Here is a 20,860-nt window from a genome sequence, read left to right as displayed (position 1 = left end):
TTGTGGACTCATATATATGCAAAGGAGGAGGATGGACAATTAGGAATTCCTTTTCTTTAAGTCAAGCTGAAAACTGTCTTTCTATAATTTCTTCCCATTGTCTCTAATTCTTCCCTTTGAAGTCAAACAAAACAGGTCTACTCACTTTACAGAGGTATAGTTTATCATATATGTGAAGACATCTACAGTATATGTGAATGCATTAATCACAAAGAAGTAAGCTTTGGAATTTAAAGTACTACTCTATGTGGGTGGGCAAGATGTCTTGAATAAGATGGCTATTATTTGTTCTTCTCAAGATATAACCAATTGATTCCACTTTTTATATAGTCTTTGTAAAGATTTGAGGAGGTATAAAACACCATGCCTGTATGTTGTGTCATTTCACAGAATCCCAGAGTTTAAAGGGACCTGAGAGACCACCAAAATCAATGTATAATTTACTACATGAGAAAGCCAAGTGACTGTCTAGCCTTTAAGATCTCCAATGAAGGTTAACTCACTGCCTTACAATTCAATAAAGTAGGTAAGACTAATATTACTATTCCCATTTTTTGGATGAGGAAACCAAGGTATAAAAGTTAAGAGATCTTTTTAAGATAACAAGTGGCAGAACTAGAACTAAAAGAATGTAGTTATACTGCTATGTCATATTTGTATTCCATGCATGTAAATGTGTATATAGACTTGTGATTATATGAATATACTATAGATTTATTATATATGTTCCAAAATATATATGCAATTTAAAAATCACTAAAGCATTTGCAAATATAGAATAACTGACAATTTATGCTGTTATTATGCTCATCAATTTTTTATGGTCTTATCATTTTTTGGGGGGGAGGATATAATACTCAACGATTTAGTCAATGAAGGCTGGACACTTCTGATGAGAAAACTCCTTCCAACAATGAGATCAGAAACCATTCTACAATTTGTGGTCTTACAGATTTTTCTGCGGTAATAACAAGTCAAGTGACTTCCCAAAGTTTATATAGCCTGTATTTGCTAGATTGTAAGAGGCTAAAATTAGCCTTGGGCACCCCAAATGGGCCGCCCCACGCCCAGCGTGACTGCTCTCCCCAAAACTGCCTCAGGGCCCTCAGGCACGACCTGCATAGAGGCCTCTGGCACCAACACTCAGCTCAGCCAGGATATGCACAAAAACCTGTGCACTGGCTCCCTCTGGCCTGTGGTTCATGGGGGAGATAAGGGTTTTATAGCCTGGGGTGTAGAGAGGCTGGAGTGGCACTATGGAGAAAGGGGAAGACTGAGAAAGAGGACTGGAGAGCAGGTATAGCTGACAGTGAAAGGGGAAGACTAAGAAATGGGGTCCATAGAAGAAGTGAAGAAGGAGCTACAGAGAGGACTGAGAAAGGAGATGCAGGGAGATGTGGAGAGAAAGGGGGGAGCAACCGAGAGATGAAGGCGAAGAGAAAGCACAAGCAGCGAATCAATCCGAGGGAGGTGAGGGAGGTGTGGCTGGTGTGGCTGCAGCTGCAGCAGTGGCCAGCATACACACAGGTGAGAAATGAGGGAGGAAATTTCACAGCGGCAGGGAGAAAGTAAAATGCAGTCAGGTCGTATTTTTCTTTGTATTTACCTCTTAGTTTATTCTCATAAATAAATCCTGTTTTGTGTTTAATTGAAAAAAAGGCTTTTGCTTATCAGTCTGGGAGAAGCAGTTGGGGAATTTTTTTAATGGCCCTTACAGACTGGCTTAGGCAGCTAATATCCAGCTATAGCTTTACCAGCTATAGTTTTACAGATAGCCAGCCAGCCAGGAGTTTACAGATTAGGTAAGCAGTTAAAAGACTTTTTCAAGATGTAGGACTTGAACTCAGATGTTTCAAACCCTGAGGCCAACTTTCTATCTGCTACAACACATACTCTCGTTTGTCTTTAGATTTGCCAATGACTTTTTTTCAGAAGAAAATTAATATTTATTAATTATAACAATAGGCATGCATGGTCCAAATTCCCCATTTCCAAAGAGTTACAGAATGGATCAAAAAACAAACAAAATGGCTACATTATGTAACATAAACATATATCTTGAATTTATAAATGAGATATAAGGTTTTTACCCCACAATAGGTATTTTTATTGTTGAGTTAACATAAAAGAATTTTTCCTTATTTATTAGCTTTCTGTGAATTCCATCTGATATGAATTTTCCAGTGTTTGACAAGGATTCAGTATTGTCTGAACATTATATCACATAGATCAAATGTATAAGGTTACTCTCCAGTAGGAATCTTTTGATGTATAAGGTCTGAAGAGGTAGGAAGCTTTTTCTAAATATCACTACACATATACAACTTTCTAATATGAATATTCTAAAGTATAATAAGGCTGAAAATGTGAGATAACTTCTCACATTCTTGACATGTTATAAAGCTTCTCTCTGATATGACATGATAGTAAATAAAGTTTGAACTTTCCCTGCAATTTCCAACAGACATTGCATTTATAAGATTTTTTGTCCAGTATGAATCCTTTGATGTCTAATAAAGTTTGACCTGTCAGAGAAGGCTTTGCTACATTCATTACATTTATAAGGCTTTTCTCCATTGTGAATCCTATGGTGTTTAGTAAGTTTTGTTCTTTCAGTAAAGGATTTCCCACATTCATTGCACTTAAAAGGCTTCTCTCCAGTGTGAATTCTCTGATGTACAATAAGTTGTGAAGAGATTCGGAAATCTTTCCCACATTTTTCACATTTATAAGGCTTCTCTTCCGTGTGAATCCTCTCATGGACTATGAGGTTTGTCATTTGCCTGAAGGTTTTCCCACAGTCATTACAGTGGTAAGGCTTTTCTCCAGTGTGAATTCGATGGTGCTTAATAAGTGCAGAGCTTTGCCGGAAGAATTTCCCACATTCATTACAGAAATAAGGTTTCTTTCCAGTATGAATCCTCTTATGAGCATTAAGATTTGAAGAGGTACTAAAGCTTTTTCCACATGCCTGACATTTATAAGACTTTTCTCCAGTATGAATCCTCTCAAGTACAGTAAGATTTGCCATCTGACTGAAGGTTTTCCCACAGTCATTACATTTATGGGGCTTTTCTCTAGTGTGAATCTGATGGTGCTTAATAAGTGTGGACCTTTCTCGGAAAAATTTCCCACAGTAATTACAGAAGTGAGGTTTCTCTCCAGTATGAATCCTCTTATGAACATTAAGATTTGAAGAGGTACTAAAACTTTTCCCACATTCCTGACATTTATAAGGCTTTTCTCCAGTATGAATCCTATTATGTACAGTAAGGTTTCCCATTTTATTGAACATTTTCCCACAGTCATTACATTTATAGGGCTTTTCTCCAGTGTGAATCATATGGTGCTTCTTCAATGTTGAGCAATGACTGAAGCCTTTTCCACATTCATCACATTCATAAGCTTTATCTCTTGGATGAATCTTTTGGCTTTTAGCTACTTGTCCCAAATCTCTCTCCTCATCTCCCTGCTGCCTCTCTTCCTGGTTTCTCTGGTCTCCAGTTTCCCCATCAATGGAGTAGCAAAGACTTAGTCTTTCAACTATACCCACCTTGGGTGATTCATCTTCTGGAATGTTGTCTATTGGTGTTATCTCCATGATCTCAGTCCTAGTCTCCAAGTTGTCACTGCCTGTGCTCCTGGGGTTCTCCATTAGCTTTCTCTGCCCACTGAACCTCAACTCTGCAGCTGGCAGATCCCTGATGCCCTCCACTGGACAGCTCCTCCACTCCTAATGACTTCTCGATAGCCAAATTGTGAATGTCATTCGATATTTGTGTGATCCAAAATATCTACTCCATGTCAAAAATGTGGAGGGAGCAAAAATGCTAGCACTTTGGATTAATTGCTTGGAGATGATTTATGGGAGGACATGGATAAGAATCTCACAGGATGAAATAGCATGACTTGTGCTCTACCTGTTGGGAGAAAGAGAGAGAGAGGAAGGGAGAAGACATCTGAATGAAGTCACATATTCAGCCAACCACTAGTTGGTACTAATGACATAGCACATCACATAATACCATTCATTATACTATGGATAAAATATAATCCAGCATGGAAGTATCAAATCTGATATTTAATAAGTAATTTGAATTCAAAGGTATATTACCCAGCATCAAAGATTGTACATGAATTAAATAATAAATCACTGACAGATGTCTTTGAAAATTGCCTGATAACTTTGAGATATGTAATAGGTAGATGCATATTTATAAATATAAGTAGACTGAAGAGGAAGGGGAGAAATATACCAGTTTCTGCCTCAGCCCTTAGTGCAGTGTTCTCAAAAAAGCATTGAAACTGATCAACAGTTTGAGCCTATACTCTCATAAGCTTCAATGCAGCAATAATCAACTATGATGATATCAATGAGAAAAAAACACTGAAGTGTGATATACATATATATACACACACATATATACATATTATTTATATGTTGAAATGCTATGGGAGTACTTATAATATACATATCAATGTGTCCTTTGTGATGTTTAAAATCTAACTGTGATGTCTAAATAATCTAATGTGTGGTCACCTTAAATTAGAGGCTTTTACACCAGTCTTTGGGCATTAAGCATTTATTAAAGCATACTAGGTATTAGAAAAAAGAGAACACCTGGAGTTAAGAAAAGGCCTATCTAGCCTAGAGTTCCAGCCTTGTCTGGTTCATCCTCAAGTCCTCCACCACAAGCCTGCTTCAACCATGAACTGCCCCCCAAACTGAGTGTAGAAGCTTTTGATAGGTCTGGAGCAGAGGCAGTCCTTACACACTGCTTCAAGTTGATTGGTTGGCATCATCCAAATCCATTGGTTCACTGGACTTGAAGGTGTTCTCATGTTGAGTTCAAAGTCCTTAGCTTCTGAGAACAATATCTTCTTAAGGGCCAGCCAGGTGTGTTTACAATCTAATTAACTTGAAGTAGGCTAATCAGCAGTTCAATCACTCTCACTTAATTCAATCAGTTTAGATTAATCTCCAGGTGGGCCTTTGAGTATCTGCCAAATCCCATTATTTTCTCATACCTTCTAGATGTATATCTAATAAAAGGTGCTTGGATTTAATTGAAAGTTATGTTTCAGTGTAGAAGTAGTAAATTGGAGACCCCTTAGAAAGTTAATGAATACTGTCTAATACCAAAAAAATGGATTATTAGTTTAGGAAGGAAGTTAATAGGCAACATGCAATAATTTCAAATAATATTTTTTTTTGTAAAAGTAGTATTTCTGGAATTTACGCTTGTCATGGTAATCAATTTACTAAGGAAATACTTTATATAATTTGATCAAATAATCAGTTGTAAAAACAAAACTATTTAGAATATGGAAGAATAATACTTCCAGACTTGATATTGTATTATGAAATCAAGGCCACCTTTATTGGTTCAAAAATAGAGAGATATGTGAATAGAACAAAATACACATGGAAGAATAAAGACAATGAAACTCAAACTGGCTTAAAACAATCTTAAAAAGAATGAAAATCTGTATAAATATAAACTAATACTATTGATTTCAAAATGTAGATACAATGGCATAAAAAGGAAACCCTTATGTAACATTTGAACTGACATTATTTCTCTGGGTCAATTTAGAACATTTTTTAGTTAGATATCTAAAATATCCAGATCTCATATTAATATCTTGCTGTCTACTTCTGCATTTCTGCAAAATATGTCCCTATCTATGGCAATAGAAACAGATTCTTGAAATATGATGATGATAAAGTTTCTCTTGTTTTTCTTCAACCTCTTTATTTTCTCTGTTGGTCCTTTCATAAGACCAATGCTTTATAAAGTTATTAGTTAAAGGCAAAAGCAGGTAAAGATAAGGCAAAATAGAAAACCCACAATAATGAAGCCTTAACCTGATCTTATCAGACCCCCCATTTGTCTGATTAACCAGACTAAAGTTAGAGAAAAGCAGGTACTTAGCAGTTACTTAGGTACTTAGCAAGTAGAAGAAAACCAATTGAAAACTTAAAGGGACAGGCACACAAAATCAATGAAAATAGGAGAAATGTACAAACATAAAATTTCTTACCCAACATGAAGATCAGAAGGTTGAGGGGTTCAGCAATCCTTTTATGGTCACCAACTGTGATGTTTAAAATCTAAATGTGTGGTTGCCAGGTATTCACATGCAGTTCAGAAAGTTAAGAAAAGGCCTATCTAGCCTAGGGTTCCAGCCTGGTCTGATTCTTCCTCAAGTATGCTGACACAAGCCTGCTTCAACCATGAACTGCCTGCAAAGTGAGTGTGGAAGATTTTTATAGGTCTAGAGCAGAGGCAGTCCTTACACACTGCTTCAAGTTGATTGGTTGGCATCATCCAAATCCATTGGTTCACTGGACTTGGTGTTCTCATGTTGAGGTCAATGTCCTTAGCTTCTAAGAACAATACCTTCTTAAGGGCCAGCCAGGTGTGTTTACAATCTAATTAACTTGAAGTAGGCTAATCAGCAGTTCAATCACTCTCACTTAATTCAATCAGTTTAGATTAATCTCCAGGTGGGCCTTTGAGTATCTGCCAAATCCCATTATTTTCTCAAAAACCAGTCAAGAATAATTTATTAAGTGCTTATATGTCTGGCACTGTGCTAAGTGATGAGGTTATAAAGAAAGTCAAAAGGCAGTCCCTGTTCTTAAGGAGTTCTCAGTCCAATTGGGAAGACATCATGCAAATAACTATGTAAAAAGAAGCTCTAAACAGGATAAACTGGAAATAATCTATCAAGGGGAGACACTAACATTAAGAAGGATGAGGATGATGAAAGACTTCCTGGAGAATGTACGACTTTAGCTGGAACTAAAAAAAAGGTGTGGACAACCAGGAGGCAGAGATGCAGAAGAAAAGCATTCCAGGGAAGGGGCATAGCCGAAGAAAAAGAAGTTGGGAAAGTGAATTGTCTTGTTCAGGTGGTCTAGTGTCATTGGACTTAAGATTTTATGGGGATGAGTAAAAGGTAAGAAGATGCAATAACTGAAGATATGGTAGAGTAGCAAGAGCTTATGGATCTAGCTCAGAGAGGCAATATCAGAGGTTACATGTCCTTAAACATGTTTCTCCAAGAAAAGGGAATCATATGGCCAAGTTTGTCCCTAGTCTTCCAAAGTAATGGTTTCAAACTCAAATAGAAACAGATCATTGTGGGCTGCATATTCCCTTAGAAAACTACAAATTAACATTATTGATGTTCAATTTTTCAATTTATTTTGTCACACATTCCAATTACATTTTAATCTGTTTAAGGGGGCCCACTTCAGTTTTGCCTATGAGTTTGATATCTCTGTTAGAGAATGAGAAAGGGGCGTTCCTAGGGAGGGAAAATACCATAAGGTTACAGATCTGCATAGATCTGTGGAAAGAATATAGGAACCACACAGTGACTCACTGGAATGTTAAGGGAAAAAGTTGAACCTAAATTCATTTCTCTGCTACAGGGTATCCAAATCACATTGTGGAAGTATGAGTTTGATGGAGCCTAGAGAGATGGTTGTACTCACCAACCAGGAAGGATAATGATGTAAATTCATTATGAGCTTCTGCAAGTACTTTGCATTTTCTTTGTTTGTTCTATGGGGTGAAGCAAAGGGTTGTCCTTACTAAATATGCACTCTTATGCTCAATGCCTACATGGTATTAGAAATCTTCAGTGTAGATAAGAGATACTCTATTTCCAAGGGGAAAGTCTGGGTGGGAGGGGTGGGAAGAACATACCAAAGAGAATAATAATATAGTGGAAAGAGCATAAATTTTGGAGTCAGAGGACCTTAGTTCAAATAATATCTCTGTTTGTACATGTTTGACCAACACTAAGTCACTTAACCTCTCTGTGTTTCATGTTTTTAATATAGTGTTGGGGGTTCAACTCAAAGGTCTTTAAGGTCATTTAAACACAGATTAAATATAGACACATACACAAATGTATGTATATTTGTGTATATATATATGTACATATATATGTATATATGTATATATGTGTATATATATATGTACATGTGTGTGTGTGAGGCAGAGAGATAGACAGAAACATTGTAGAGATGCAGCCTAAGGAAGTGAAGGAAGATGAATCCCTGTGCAATTAATGGTTAACATGAAAAGAGTTGATCTGAAACAGGTAAGCATTCACATCTCACCTGTCAATTCCTACTACCTAAAGGAGGAACACACCAGAAGAAATGGGAAAATATCAAGTTCATCAAATTGCAAAGTTTAGGTCAGGATTTGATTGCCCTCTGTTCCAAAAAAGCCAAATCTAAAGTCAAAGAAGAGACTTCTAGCAATAGTTTCAAAGGCAACCAGAAATAAAGAAACGGATACTTTTCCTCCCAGTTTAGTATTTAAGACTCTGATTCCACAGACTGACTTACTTTTATTCTCCAATAAGATAGATGTGCTAAACATGTCAAGCAAGAGCAGTCTTTGTGAGAAATGCTGTGAAAGTTTGTTCTATTCATTTGTAAATTTTATAGCTCTAGTTAACAGAAATTGTAGAAGGTGTAAATGGGCCTTTATCAGAATTTACTGATTTGGAAGAAAGAGGTTGAACTTAAAACAACAACAACAACAAAAATCAACCTCCCTATTGTTAGTAATCTAGTAGCTGGCAAAATCCTTGATGCTGGCCATCTGAATTTGTTTATGGGGTTTCAGAGGGTATTTACTAAATGTTTTTATCCTTTAGTATTTTTATATAGAAATATCATGTTACTAGTAAAATTGCATCTTTTAAAATATAGTTCCAATGAGTGCTTACTTGTAAATATGTTATTTATATGAAAAAGCAAAAGACATTTTGTTATGTTTATTCCTTGGGGGAAGGGGGTAGATATTTCTTAGAATCACATATTTTCCCGTAGAAACACTCACAGAATTGTTACTCATCATCCATGTTGTATTCCCAATCCAATTCTACCTTCTATCTATATACTTTGTATTCTCATATCTAGTGCAAAAAGGGCATGAAGATATATGTACACCATTACTGAGAGAGGAATCAGAATATAGGGAATAGAGACTGCAAGAGAATGTGAGGTTGGAGGGGGGAGGTATGTAGTTTCTAATTTGAAGCTTACTAATAACTATCTAATTTGGAGAAATTCAACGATGATGACGATATGACAATAAAAAAGAACATTCATAGACACTCATAGAGCACAAAATAGATGAATCAAAAACCTAGGAGGTGTAACTTCACCAAACAATGGTAAAATCTGATAACAGGTAATAAGATGATTTGTCAACTGTAAACAAATTTGGTGGCATAGCTCTAGATGGAACCTATAAAATAACTGAAATCTAAGTGTGGAATAAATAGGCCCTCCAAGGGTGATATTAGCTTACCTCATGCCAAAGACAGGCCAGACAAATACAGGAGTCATGTGGTTCTGTTTGTGGAAAATGAGGGGTTTATGATGGCAGTTCAGGGTCAGGTTACTGTTACAAAAATTACAAATGGACTATCCATAAAGATGCTGGACTCACTGATAAATAAAGCTTTTTGCAAGTAACTGTGCAAGAAATAGCTGAAGAATGCAAACAAAATTAGGATCTGTTCAGTCCCTAGAGAGATTTTATCAAATGACTAGAAATAGGCACCAGAAGGTTACAGTACTATACAGGTGACAAATCCCTCCACTTCAAATACACACACGAAGATGTTATTGAGAATGCAACAAGTATACAGTGTTGGAACCAGAGCACCATCACAGACAAAATTTTTGCTCCAAATCTCCAATATGTATCATTGACCCATTAGAAATTAAGAACAATGTCTTTTACAAATCCTGATGACTTCCAAACATTGTATAATGAAAAACTCTTAGAGAGACAGATACACACACACACACACACACACACACACACACAGATACAGAGACATACCCAGCAGAAGAAATAAAAATTCTACAGGACCAAGACCAAATACATATCATCCCCATTGTTCCATCTGCTACTAGATTTGTACCAGAGATGCTTTTGGTGAGCTTACTTCAGTAAGAGAATAAACTTACATCCCAAACTTTTTATTCCATACCAAAAATAATTTTATCCCCTTCCAAGTTTACCTAATATTAAAACAACAACAATAATATCAACAACAATGGCAACAACAGCAACATCGACAATTAAAACATAATAGCAAGATAATGACTCATTCCAGGTCTGTGTTTTTCTTTTCATCCTATAGCTAATGAAGTTAAGATAGAGAACTTTAATCATATAACATTTATAATGGCTTTATGTTTTTAAAAAAGTGTTTTCTTTGTTACCCATCTAGTGCATACGTATCAGTATGTTGTAGTAGAAAAAACACTGAGCTTGGAGCGATAGGATGAGAATTTGAATCCCAATTCTGCTACCCATATAATTTTCCTAGGCTTCAGTTCAGATAGATAGATGAGAGAAACAGAGAGAGACAGAGATAGACATATATGTCTCTCTAGAAATGTGTTTGTATATTCGCATGTATGTGTGCATATACATGTATGTACATATACATGCATGCATGCATGTAATATCAGAGAATTTTATTAAATGTATTTTGAAGGTCCCTTTCAAGTCTGACACTATCTTCCTATAGTCCTATGTTTTATTTGTTTTGTTTTTGTTTGTTTTTTATCGAGGCAATTGGGGTTAAGTGACTTGCCCAGGGTCACACAGCTAGTAAGTGTTAAGTGTCTGAGGTCAGATTTGAACTCAGGTACTCCTGAATCCAGGGCCGGTACTTTATCCACTGCGCCACCTAGCCGCTCCAGTCCTATGTTCTATTATCTTTATTCAACAGAGGAGCAAGCAAACTTAGGTAGGTTGACTCTCTCCTTAGTAAGTCAGTATTTCTAGTAAGAGACTGCAGCCATGACACTCTACAAAGTTTCCTTTTTTTAAACCCCTAAAAGGAGGGAGTAGAATGGATGCCCTCTAAGGTCCTCTCTAGCCCTCTGACTCTATGATCTTCTTCAAGTTTGATCCATTGCCTGAGGCTGGCAGCTTTTATGGAATAGGTACTTGGTTTAAAAACAAGCAATTATTAGTAGATTAGAAAGAGGTTAAATGCTTAATGAATTTTTTTAAATCTAAAATGGCTTTTCTTAGAAAAAAATAATAAAAAAGAAAATACAATTATCCTCCTCAAATGGCTCCATTTCCCCCCTAAAACATTAATTGGTGTTATCTTCCCTCTTTTTACACTTGTATGTGTAGTTTGAATTTTTATAGCTGTCTTTACAAACCTGGCCAGCCCCAGGCAAAAAAAGGGATACTTAAAGCAATTTCTCTTAGTGTTGGTATTTCCCATTTTGATTCCCCTACCCCCACCCCTTCCCTCCAATTTTAATGACTTGCTTTTTTTGGCTCCATATGGAAGAAAGGAAGGAAGGTAGGGGAAGAAAGGATAGAATAGAAGGAGGAAGGGAAACAAGGCTATTAGAATATGTAGTTCCTACTATGTGCCAGGCACTGTACTAAATGCTTTACACATTTGACTCTCACAATAACCCTGGGAAATGTTGCTATTATTATCCTCATTTTACAGTTGAGGAATTAAGGCAGAGATTAAGTGATTTATTCAGGGTCACACAGATGGTAAGAGTATGTGAAGCTGGATTTGAAATAGTCTTAGATCCACTGTGCTAACTAGCTGGATGAAATAAAAATTCTTCTGCTTGGCACTTAAAGCCCTTCAAAATCTGACTTCACCCTGTCTTTCCCAATTGATTTCATATTACTTCCCTTTATACTGTATGAATGTGTATTTGTATATTTGTGTGTGCATATATTTGAATGTGTAGGTATACAGACATCTATGAATAGATATACATAAATATATAACCACATACTAGTACATGCGCCACTTTCTGCCTACAAGTCACAGTGCCTCTGGGACTTAATTTTCTTATTTATAAAATGAAGACTATGCACTATTCACTCCAAGGCACCTATCAGCTTGAAATCTGTGAATAAAAGATGGGACCTTTGCATTGAGAAAATCCTGACCCATCCTCTCCCTCTTCCTCCCTCCCTCTCTCCTCCTAATTCTCTGAAACACTCTGCTGATACCTTTAGTGATTTTGTCCCTACAATTCTCTGTTTTCAGAATATGTTAGCAATTCTTTTATCTTGATTGTGTTATAGGCCTAGCATACCCCAGAAGTTCTCTGGGGGGGTAAATCAAAGAACCTTCTCCTTGAAAAACTAAACCAAAGGACAGACACACCTAAAGAAATAAGTGGCACCAGGATCTGAACTGAGCTAGCTCCAGGACCACCACCCCTCATTCCAGTCTCCCCCACCCCTGGGGAGATAAGATTAGGTGTGACTGCTGCCTTTGTGGTGTGTGGAAGACAGAGATGGCTTGAGAGATCCATAGCCACCCCTCACCCAACTCCTCCAGCCACAATGAGTGGGGAATGGTCCTCCCCCAATAAGGTGTGATAAAATAATGGGATTTAGCAGATACTCAAAGGCCCACCTGGAGATTAATCTAAACTGATTAAATTAAGTGAGAGTGATTGAACTGCTGATTAGCCTACTTCAAGTTAATTAGATTGTAAATACACCTGGCTAGCCCTTAAGAAGGTATTGTTCTCAGAAGTTAAAGACTTTGAACTTAACTCAAGACCACTTTCAGGTCCTATGAACCAATGGATTTGGATGACACCAGCGAATCAACTTGAAGCAGTGTGTAAGGACTGCCTCTGCTCCAGACCTGTAAAAAGCTTCCATACTCAGTTTGAAAGGAGTTTGTTGTTGAAGCAGGCTCCTGGTGGAGGACTTGAGGAAGAACCAGACCAGGATGGAACTTTAGGCTAGATAGGCCTTTTCTTAACTTTCTGAACTCCACATGAATACCTGGTATGCTTTAATAAATGTTTAATGCCCAAGGACTGGTGCTAAAGCTTCTAATTTAAGGCAACCACACATTTAGATTTTAAACAACACAAAGGGAATTTTCCACAGTCAGATGATCACCCCCATCGGTCCTCTATAAAAGTACCTGCCTGTCTCCTGTTCCAGGAGATAGGTATCTCAGAGCCATGCCTCTGTGCTATGCCTTCTCCCCATGAAAAGTCCAAGGATTTCTATCTTGGTTTCCTTTCCCTAGCACCCTAAATAAACTATTACTTTATTCTAATTGGATTTGTGTGCAAGAGGGTGTAATTCTTTAAAGAGGAATTCCTAAGGACTCCTATCTATCACAAACTCCTATCCCAAAGCCCTATCCCAAACCCCCACCTATTTTCCCAAACAATTGTTTCAAAGACATTTTTCCACACTCTATACAAATATGTAAATAAAACCATGTCAATAAAAACAAAAGTTTTTTCTGGGTAAAGAAATTCTAGGTTTATGGCTCATACTTTTTTAATTTTAGAAATACTATATTTGAATATCTGCTATCCATTTTATTCCTTACCAATTCCATTAAGATTCTAATGGTTTTTCTTTTGAAATATATTTTTTTCTACTCAGGGTAGCTTGTAGCTTTTACTTTTATTTATCTTGATAATTTTGGAGTTTATGATATTTTTAGATGTTAAATCTTGGTTTCATCTTTGTAGATACCCTGTGATTTTTTTGTGTATGTATTTGGTAGGGCTTTTTTATTTTTTAACCAATCCTTTGAAACTTTCTTACAATATTTCTTGAAGACGACATCCAAAAACTTGTGTTGCTCTTAGTTCCCTTGAACACCAGTATTCTCAAGTTTCCTATATCATGGCCCCATTTCCTGATTCTTCACTTGAATTCATGTTTTTTTTGATAGTTTACATACTTTTCTTTCCTGCTCTCCACTGCTACATAACCCAAACAGGGCATTTCCAACTTAATATTTTATAGAAATCTAATATAACCATACCCAAACCAAAACTCATCCCTCCTACCACCAAACACCACCACCACCACTATCAACAACAATACCCACAGCACCAACAGCAGCAACTCACTGCTTTTCAGAACTTCATTTCTGCTGAGAGAACCAACATCTCAGTTACCCAGGTTTACCATCTGAGTCCCCTTGACTCTTCATTATTCTTCCTTACCCTTAGTATATTATCAGTTGCCAAATAGCACATTCGAAAAGAACGCTCTCATTGTTTTTTTCCTCACTCCTCACATAGCTCCCACCTTAATTCATGCCTTCATCTCCTCTTTTCTGTACAATTTCAAAAGCCTCTTAAATGGTCACCCTTAATTTTCTCTCTCCCCAAGTCCTCCTCCAAACAGCTACCAAAAAGAGCTCACAGATATCAGAGTAGAATCCCCTTGCTCAAAAGCTCTAGTAGCTCCCTATCACCTATAAGACAAAACTAGAACTCCACAGTTGATACTTAAATTCCTTCACTGTCTGGCTTCCCCCTAATTTTACAGGATTATCACATAGCATTACCCTTTAGACATTTTACCTTCTACCAAGACCTATTTCTATTCTCAAATTATTAATGCATGCCATTTCATCTTCTACTTCCATGGATTTGCAGAGACATATAATGTACTTGTGCAGCTAGGTGGCACAGTGGATAGAGTGCTGGTCCTACAGTCAGGAATACTCATCTTCCTGAGTTCAAATCTGGCCTTAGACACATACTAGCTGTGTTACCCTTGACAAGCCATTTAACCCTGTGTACCTTGCTTGGCCTCCTTATCTGTAGAATGAGCTGAAAAAAGAAATTGCAAGCCACTCCAGTATCTTTAAAAAACAACACTTAAAAAGGCTCATAAAGAGTCAGACATGACTGAAATAATTGAATGCAACTAATCACCTTCCATAATACATTTAAAATGGAAGGACTCTTCAAATCTGATTTTTTAAGGCTGTTAGGTTGCACAGTAGATAGTGTGCCAAGCCTAGAGTCAGAAAGACTCCTCTTCCCGAGTTCAAATATGGTCTCAAATACTTATTAGCTGTGTGAGCCTGAAGAAGTCACTTAACCCTCTTTGCCTCAGTTTCCTTATCTGTAAAATGAGCTGGAGAAAGAAATGACAAATCGCTCATTTATCTCCACTAAGAAAACCCCAAACAGGGTTTCAAAGCATTTTTATGTCTCCATCATTTAAAATATTTGTTGTTGTTGGTGGTGGTGGTTTTTCTTTTTTTTCTGGCGAGGCAATTGGGGTTAAGTGACTTGCCCAGGGTCACACAGCTAGTAAGTGTTAAGTGTCTGAGGCTGGATTTGAACTCAGGTCCTCCTGAATCCAGGGCTGGTGCTCTATCCACTGTGCCACCTAGCTTCCCCCCATTTAAAATATTTTGAAAATTAATCTCTCAAGACCTCAAAATGGTTACTTCCAGTGTGGGCCTCCCTTATATGCATTTGGTCCAGTATGGCTATTCTTCCCATTATTTGTTTACTTTAGTGCCATTTCTACTTAGAATCATAGGATCATAAGTAGAAAGCCAGGCAGGAGCTGAGAGGTCAGCCAATTCAATTTCCTCAAGTAATGCTTAGGCTATTGTCATATTAGAGTACAGAGTGACAGCTTTACTGTCATTAATGATGAGTATATTTATTTTAGAATCTTAAAAAGTCCTTTCCATTTTTCATTTGTTTTGTCTTATCTCAAAGTGACTTTTGGATGATATGGCTTAGTTGGATCTTTGAGCAGGTCTTATATAAGCAAGTCTTTGTTTTACCTTTAACATTATTTTATAAGTATGCATGTTATCATTATTCAAAAGGAAAAATGACTAAGAAAATATTGATAACTACTGGCATATATGTATATGCACAACACTGCAATCCTTTATATGAATTAATCTATAACATTGTTGAAAATTTTATTGGTATGTTTTGTTTTTATATTACAAACATTTACATATTATCTCAATTCCTTGAGAATTCTTTTGTAACCGAGTAAAACAGTTAGGCAAAATTAACAATAGAGTGACAGTCTGAAAATGCACATGACATTCCTCATTTATAGCACCTCTCCAGACTCTTTTTTTAAAAAAAATTAACAGGAATTTGTTTTTTTTTCCCTCCATTTCCTACCCCAACAAGGGAAAATTCCTTTTAACAAGCTCACATAGTCAAGTCATAAAAATACATGATTACCTAGTCCAATTTCATGTTATAGATGAGAAAATTGAGGCAAAGAGACGTTAACTATTTTGTTCAAGTTCCCTCATGTTAGCTGGCCTAACAGTAAGAATTAGGTTGTGGGTCTTCTGCCTTCTAAACTAAAAGTCTTTCTACCTCTGGCCCTACCAGTCTCTTTACTTAACAATACAGGGTGTTGCAAAAGTCTTAGTGCAAGAATCCAAGGGACATAAACTGTGTTGCCTTGAAAGGTTTCATTGTTTTAGAGAGCCTTTCTGCAAAACATAACTGACCTCTAGTAAAAAAAAAAAAAAAGGAAAATGTAAGACACTTCCTGTTTAATCCTAAAAAGTCAGTATGATAGAGTTGTTATGGTACTGTATTAAAAGCCCATAAGGTGAAGATCGACTCATTTTAACATATTTCATTTTTTTTAAGTTTACAATTTTAAAAATGAACATTTTAAAAAAATAGTTCCAATTTCTTTCCCTCCCTCACTCCCCTACCCCCTTGTTGAGAAAGCAAGCAATTTGATATAGGTTATTATATGTACAGTCATGCAAAACATATTTCTATATTAGTCATGTTGTGAAATAAACACAAGCCAAAAAAAAAAAAAGAAAACTAAAGTAAAAAAGTACAGTTCTATCTGCATTCAGACTATCAGTTTTGTCTTGTTTTGTTTTTTTCTGGAGGTGGATAGGCTTTTTAATCATGAGTCCTTCAACATTATCTTACATCATTTCATTCATAGATGATCAACATACAACATGGTTGTTACTGTGTATGATATTTTCCTTATTCTACTCACTTCACTTTGCATCAGTCTATGTAGGTCTTGCTATGTTTTTCTGAGAGCATCCTGATCATCATTTCTTATAGCATAATAATATCCCATCACAATCATATGACACACTTTGTTTAGCCATTCCCCAATTGATGGGCATGTACTCAATTTCCAATTCTTTGCCACTACAAAAAGAGCAGCTATAGATTTTGTGTGTGTGTGTGTGTGTGTGTGTATACATATGTATTTTTCCCTATGTTGTGGGTTCTCATACATGGGTCGAATCATAAATCCACATGACAGATACTTGCTTTTTGAGCCTGAGAAACATCATTTGATTTCCCTGTATGTCAGTTTCCTTCTTTGGAAAATAATGTGGTGGACTGACAAATGAAATTTCTTTCAGTTCTAAATCTATGATCCTGTGATTCATTAAACATACCTTATTTAGTATTAGCATAAGAAAGGGGTTATTAGAAATAATTTAGTCCCATTCTCTCATTGTATGGAATAAGGGAACTAGACAGGTGAAGAAAAGTGACTTGTTAAAAGTCAAATAAATCATATCAGATTATGACCAAAATTCTGAACTTCCAGGTCACTAGAATCCCAGACAAATAGGCTATTTCATCAGATATAGAAATACCAGCTGTCTTTGAGTAAAATAGGAAGTATCTCCAAACCCCTACATGCTGAAAAAGAAATCCTAACCACACATATTTCTGCACTGAAAGTTAGAAGCAAACTGAATAGAAAACTAGTCTTGAGGTTAGAAAGACCTGGGTTCAAGTCATGTCTCTTATACATACTATGTGTCAATCATTTAACCTCTCCATCCTCCAGACAACTCCCTAAAACTATAAATTACACTGCTTCTTCAGTCAGTCATTCCAGTCTTGTCCCAAACTTTATGGCCCTGTGAACCACAGCCACTAATACTGTCCCTGGGGTTTTCTTGGCAATGATACTGGAGTGGTTTGCCATTTCTTTCTCCAGTGGATTAAGGAAAGCAGAGGTTAAGTGATTTCCCAGGGTCACACAGCTAGTAAGTGTCCAAGGCTGGATTTGACTCTAGTCTTCCTGACTTCAGGAGACTAAGCCACCTAGATGCCTCCATAAGATACAGAGAAGGTACCAATTTGCCTTTGTTAAAGTTCACTCACTGGTGAAGGAATTCTCTATAACTGAAATCACAGATTTATTCCCTATCCATTTCCTAATATATGTGTATGTATGTGTGTATGGATACATGTCTATGTATGTGTATATATGTATATGCATACATGTACATATATAACATATAATTATATATATAAATTAATATTAGGGATATATAATTTAATATATCAAATCTCTCCCAATTAAGCAAACAATAAAAAAGCTACCATTTGTATGGCACTATGAAGTTTGCTAAGGACTTTCCATATACAATTTCATTTGATTCCCTTAATAGCCCTGTGAGGTAGATACTTATTATCTCTGGTTTACAGATAAGGAAACTGAGGCTGAGGAAGGTTAATGAGTTCCCCACAGTCACACATCTAGGAAAAATTCAAACTCAGATCAGAGTCCAGCAGTCAGTCAGCTATGCCACTTCCCTGACCTTTAAAATAGAAAGGTACCCTCACTGAGGCTAGTGAAATAGGATCAACTGCATCTATTTGTGAATCCTTTATTTTTTTCCCTGAGTATGTATAGCATGAAGAGTTTCTGTTGTTTTGTCTACCTTCATATGAGGATCCTTATAGCTAGTACCAAATTACCTTGACATTTATCTCCCATTGACAGTTTCTCTCTGTGATTCATTCTCTCTTCAAATATTTTTTTTTTTCACTGAGCAAATCCTCATATCTCTTTGGTGGGAGAAGTCTGTCAACAATAACAAGCAGTGTTTCAGTGATGCTTCTTCTCTGCTGTCCAGCTGGATTTATTTCCTTGCTCACAGACAACTATTAATTACATTTATTCATTGACCTTGTACCAAGAAGACACTGATATGAAGCCATGTCCCAAAGAAGTTGATATATCTTCACTTCTTTTCTCATTTCCCCAAGCTTCTTTAACTATTTTTATTTTCCATGACTTTGTCTTATTTTTACTTAGGACCAGCATCACCTCTAATTCTCCCATTTAAGTTAATCTGCCCCCTTTCCTCTCAATTTCTTCTCTCATTTTTCCCCCTAAAGTAATTTTCTTTTGTCCTGTCCTCATTGGAAATGAGGATCTAATGACATTCTATGTAATAAACCTGTTATTCACAGGGTCTGGCGGATGCCTAGGAGAATATACTTTTAGTGAGAATAGAGTGACTCCTTCCAGGCACATATCTCACTGAAATTACTCCTGCAAATTGAAGTAACAGTCGGGGTGGTGGAATAGGGGGTGGTGTAGGGAATTGGCAAGGTTGAAATATGCACCAAACTGAACCCCTGATATTATATTTCCTTGAAAAATCCCAATAGGTTGATGAACAGAGTACTTGATTCATGGAATTGTTTTTCAGTGATATTTCTTTCTAAGGAAGAAAGAAATATTGGTCTCTCTTTAATTAGATGAAACTTTCCTCCATTACAATTTGTGATATACTGTTTTTGCAAATGTTAAACACAAAGAAAACTTTAAAATGATCATGGAATATTCTTCTTCCCCTTGTAAATTTAAGTCTCATTAGATATTCATTTCCCTCTGGCTCAATTATCATTCTGAGTTGTCCCATGTAGGTAGTCTCATCTGTCATTGCATCTGCTTTGGTGGCGAAAGAAGTTTCATGAAATCCCCTTACCTCCTTCTCAAATATAAAAAAAAAGTTGGATGAGTAAAAATAATATTTCAACCTACACAAGTTATTACATTAAGATGATGGGGAAGTGAATAGACTGGGGGCAATTTTGTTTACATTGACAGAACCAGCTGGACTAGGGCCGTGACTGTCAAACAAGGAAGCTTTTAGTCTGGTGAACCACATGTAATTCTGAAATACTATGCCCCTTGTCTGAACAATATCCTCCCAGTTATGACCTTCTCCATATAGAAATGCAGCACAATTATTACCACAAAGATGAGAAAAATGGGCCAGGGGAAAATAAACAAAAAAGAAACCAGAAAACCCAAAGTAATCTCACTAATGAGTCTCCAGTGCCTTCTTAGTGTTCCTTTTTAAAAATCAGAAAGGAGTTATTTTAGTGGTCAGGCACCACATTCAACACAGAGCATCCCTGTCTCATCACAGAATTCTAGCCGCTTTTCATATTGTCCTTAAACTATTCTGCTAAAAGTGAATCTAAAATTCACAATGGTCACCTCAACCCCTTCTTTCCAAAACCAAATTTAATGAAATCACAGAATCTCAGAGTCCATCCAATTAATTTCATAGCTCTATAGGAATTTCCTACACACTCCTGAATAATTGGTCATCCTACCTACATATGAGGGACTCTTGGGAATGGGATCCTGCTGCCTCTCAAGGCAGTACTTTCCTCTTTTAGATGATCGTTAGGAAGGAGGAATTGCCAGCATTTTACAGCTCCAAAACCTAATGGGTCAGCCTAAGATCCTCTGCTTCTCTTTTGATTCCATATTACTGTATAAGGATTGCACTAATTCACAGCCCCTCACCCAGTTCACTTAATGTAATCACAGAATAGTCTACATCTTGTGGTCCCTTTATACTATGTGGACCTCTTTGAGGTGGTAAAGAAAGGAACAAGTGTGTTTGCTAAACAATCGATCTAACCATGCCTGTGGAGGCATTTAAAAGATCAAAGAATTTAAGCAGTTTGTCAGTCAAATGATGGAAGCTTCTAAGCAAGCTTGAGAATTCTTTGGCCTATAGCAGAGGGTAAGAGATGGGAAATGACCTAAACCTGCAAGGGATGTGTATCAGTAGGGAGAAATTCATCCAGCCAGAAGCAGAGGTACACTGACAGATGGAATTCAGAGACGGCTGTAAGAGAATGGAACAGCTTCCAGGAATGCAACCCCTCAGAATTGAGAGAAGTGCCAGTTATGGGCTCAAGAAACATCAGATCCTC

At 36.7% G+C, this 20,860-nt stretch overlaps 1 protein-coding gene across 1 annotated transcript; it reads right to left on the bottom strand.

Annotated features, from left to right (window-relative positions):
• Positions 1-1,105: 1,105 nt before the first annotated feature.
• On the bottom strand, positions 1,106-3,655 carry LOC122747870 (zinc finger protein 239-like). Its single transcript, XM_043993675.1, has 2 exons — positions 2,716-3,655; positions 1,106-1,254 (listed from the first exon to the last, which is right to left on the bottom strand). The coding sequence occupies exons 1-2, from the start codon at positions 3,653-3,655 to the stop codon at positions 1,106-1,108; spliced, it is 1,089 nt and encodes a 362-aa protein (XP_043849610.1).
• Positions 3,656-20,860: the final 17,205 nt, after the last annotated feature.

The sequence above is a fragment of the Dromiciops gliroides genome, chromosome 3, assembly GCF_019393635.1.
Source record: "Dromiciops gliroides isolate mDroGli1 chromosome 3, mDroGli1.pri, whole genome shotgun sequence".
In the NCBI taxonomy this organism is placed as follows: Eukaryota; Metazoa; Chordata; class Mammalia; order Microbiotheria; family Microbiotheriidae; genus Dromiciops; species Dromiciops gliroides.
This window is presented reverse-complemented; position numbering and strand designations above follow the sequence as displayed.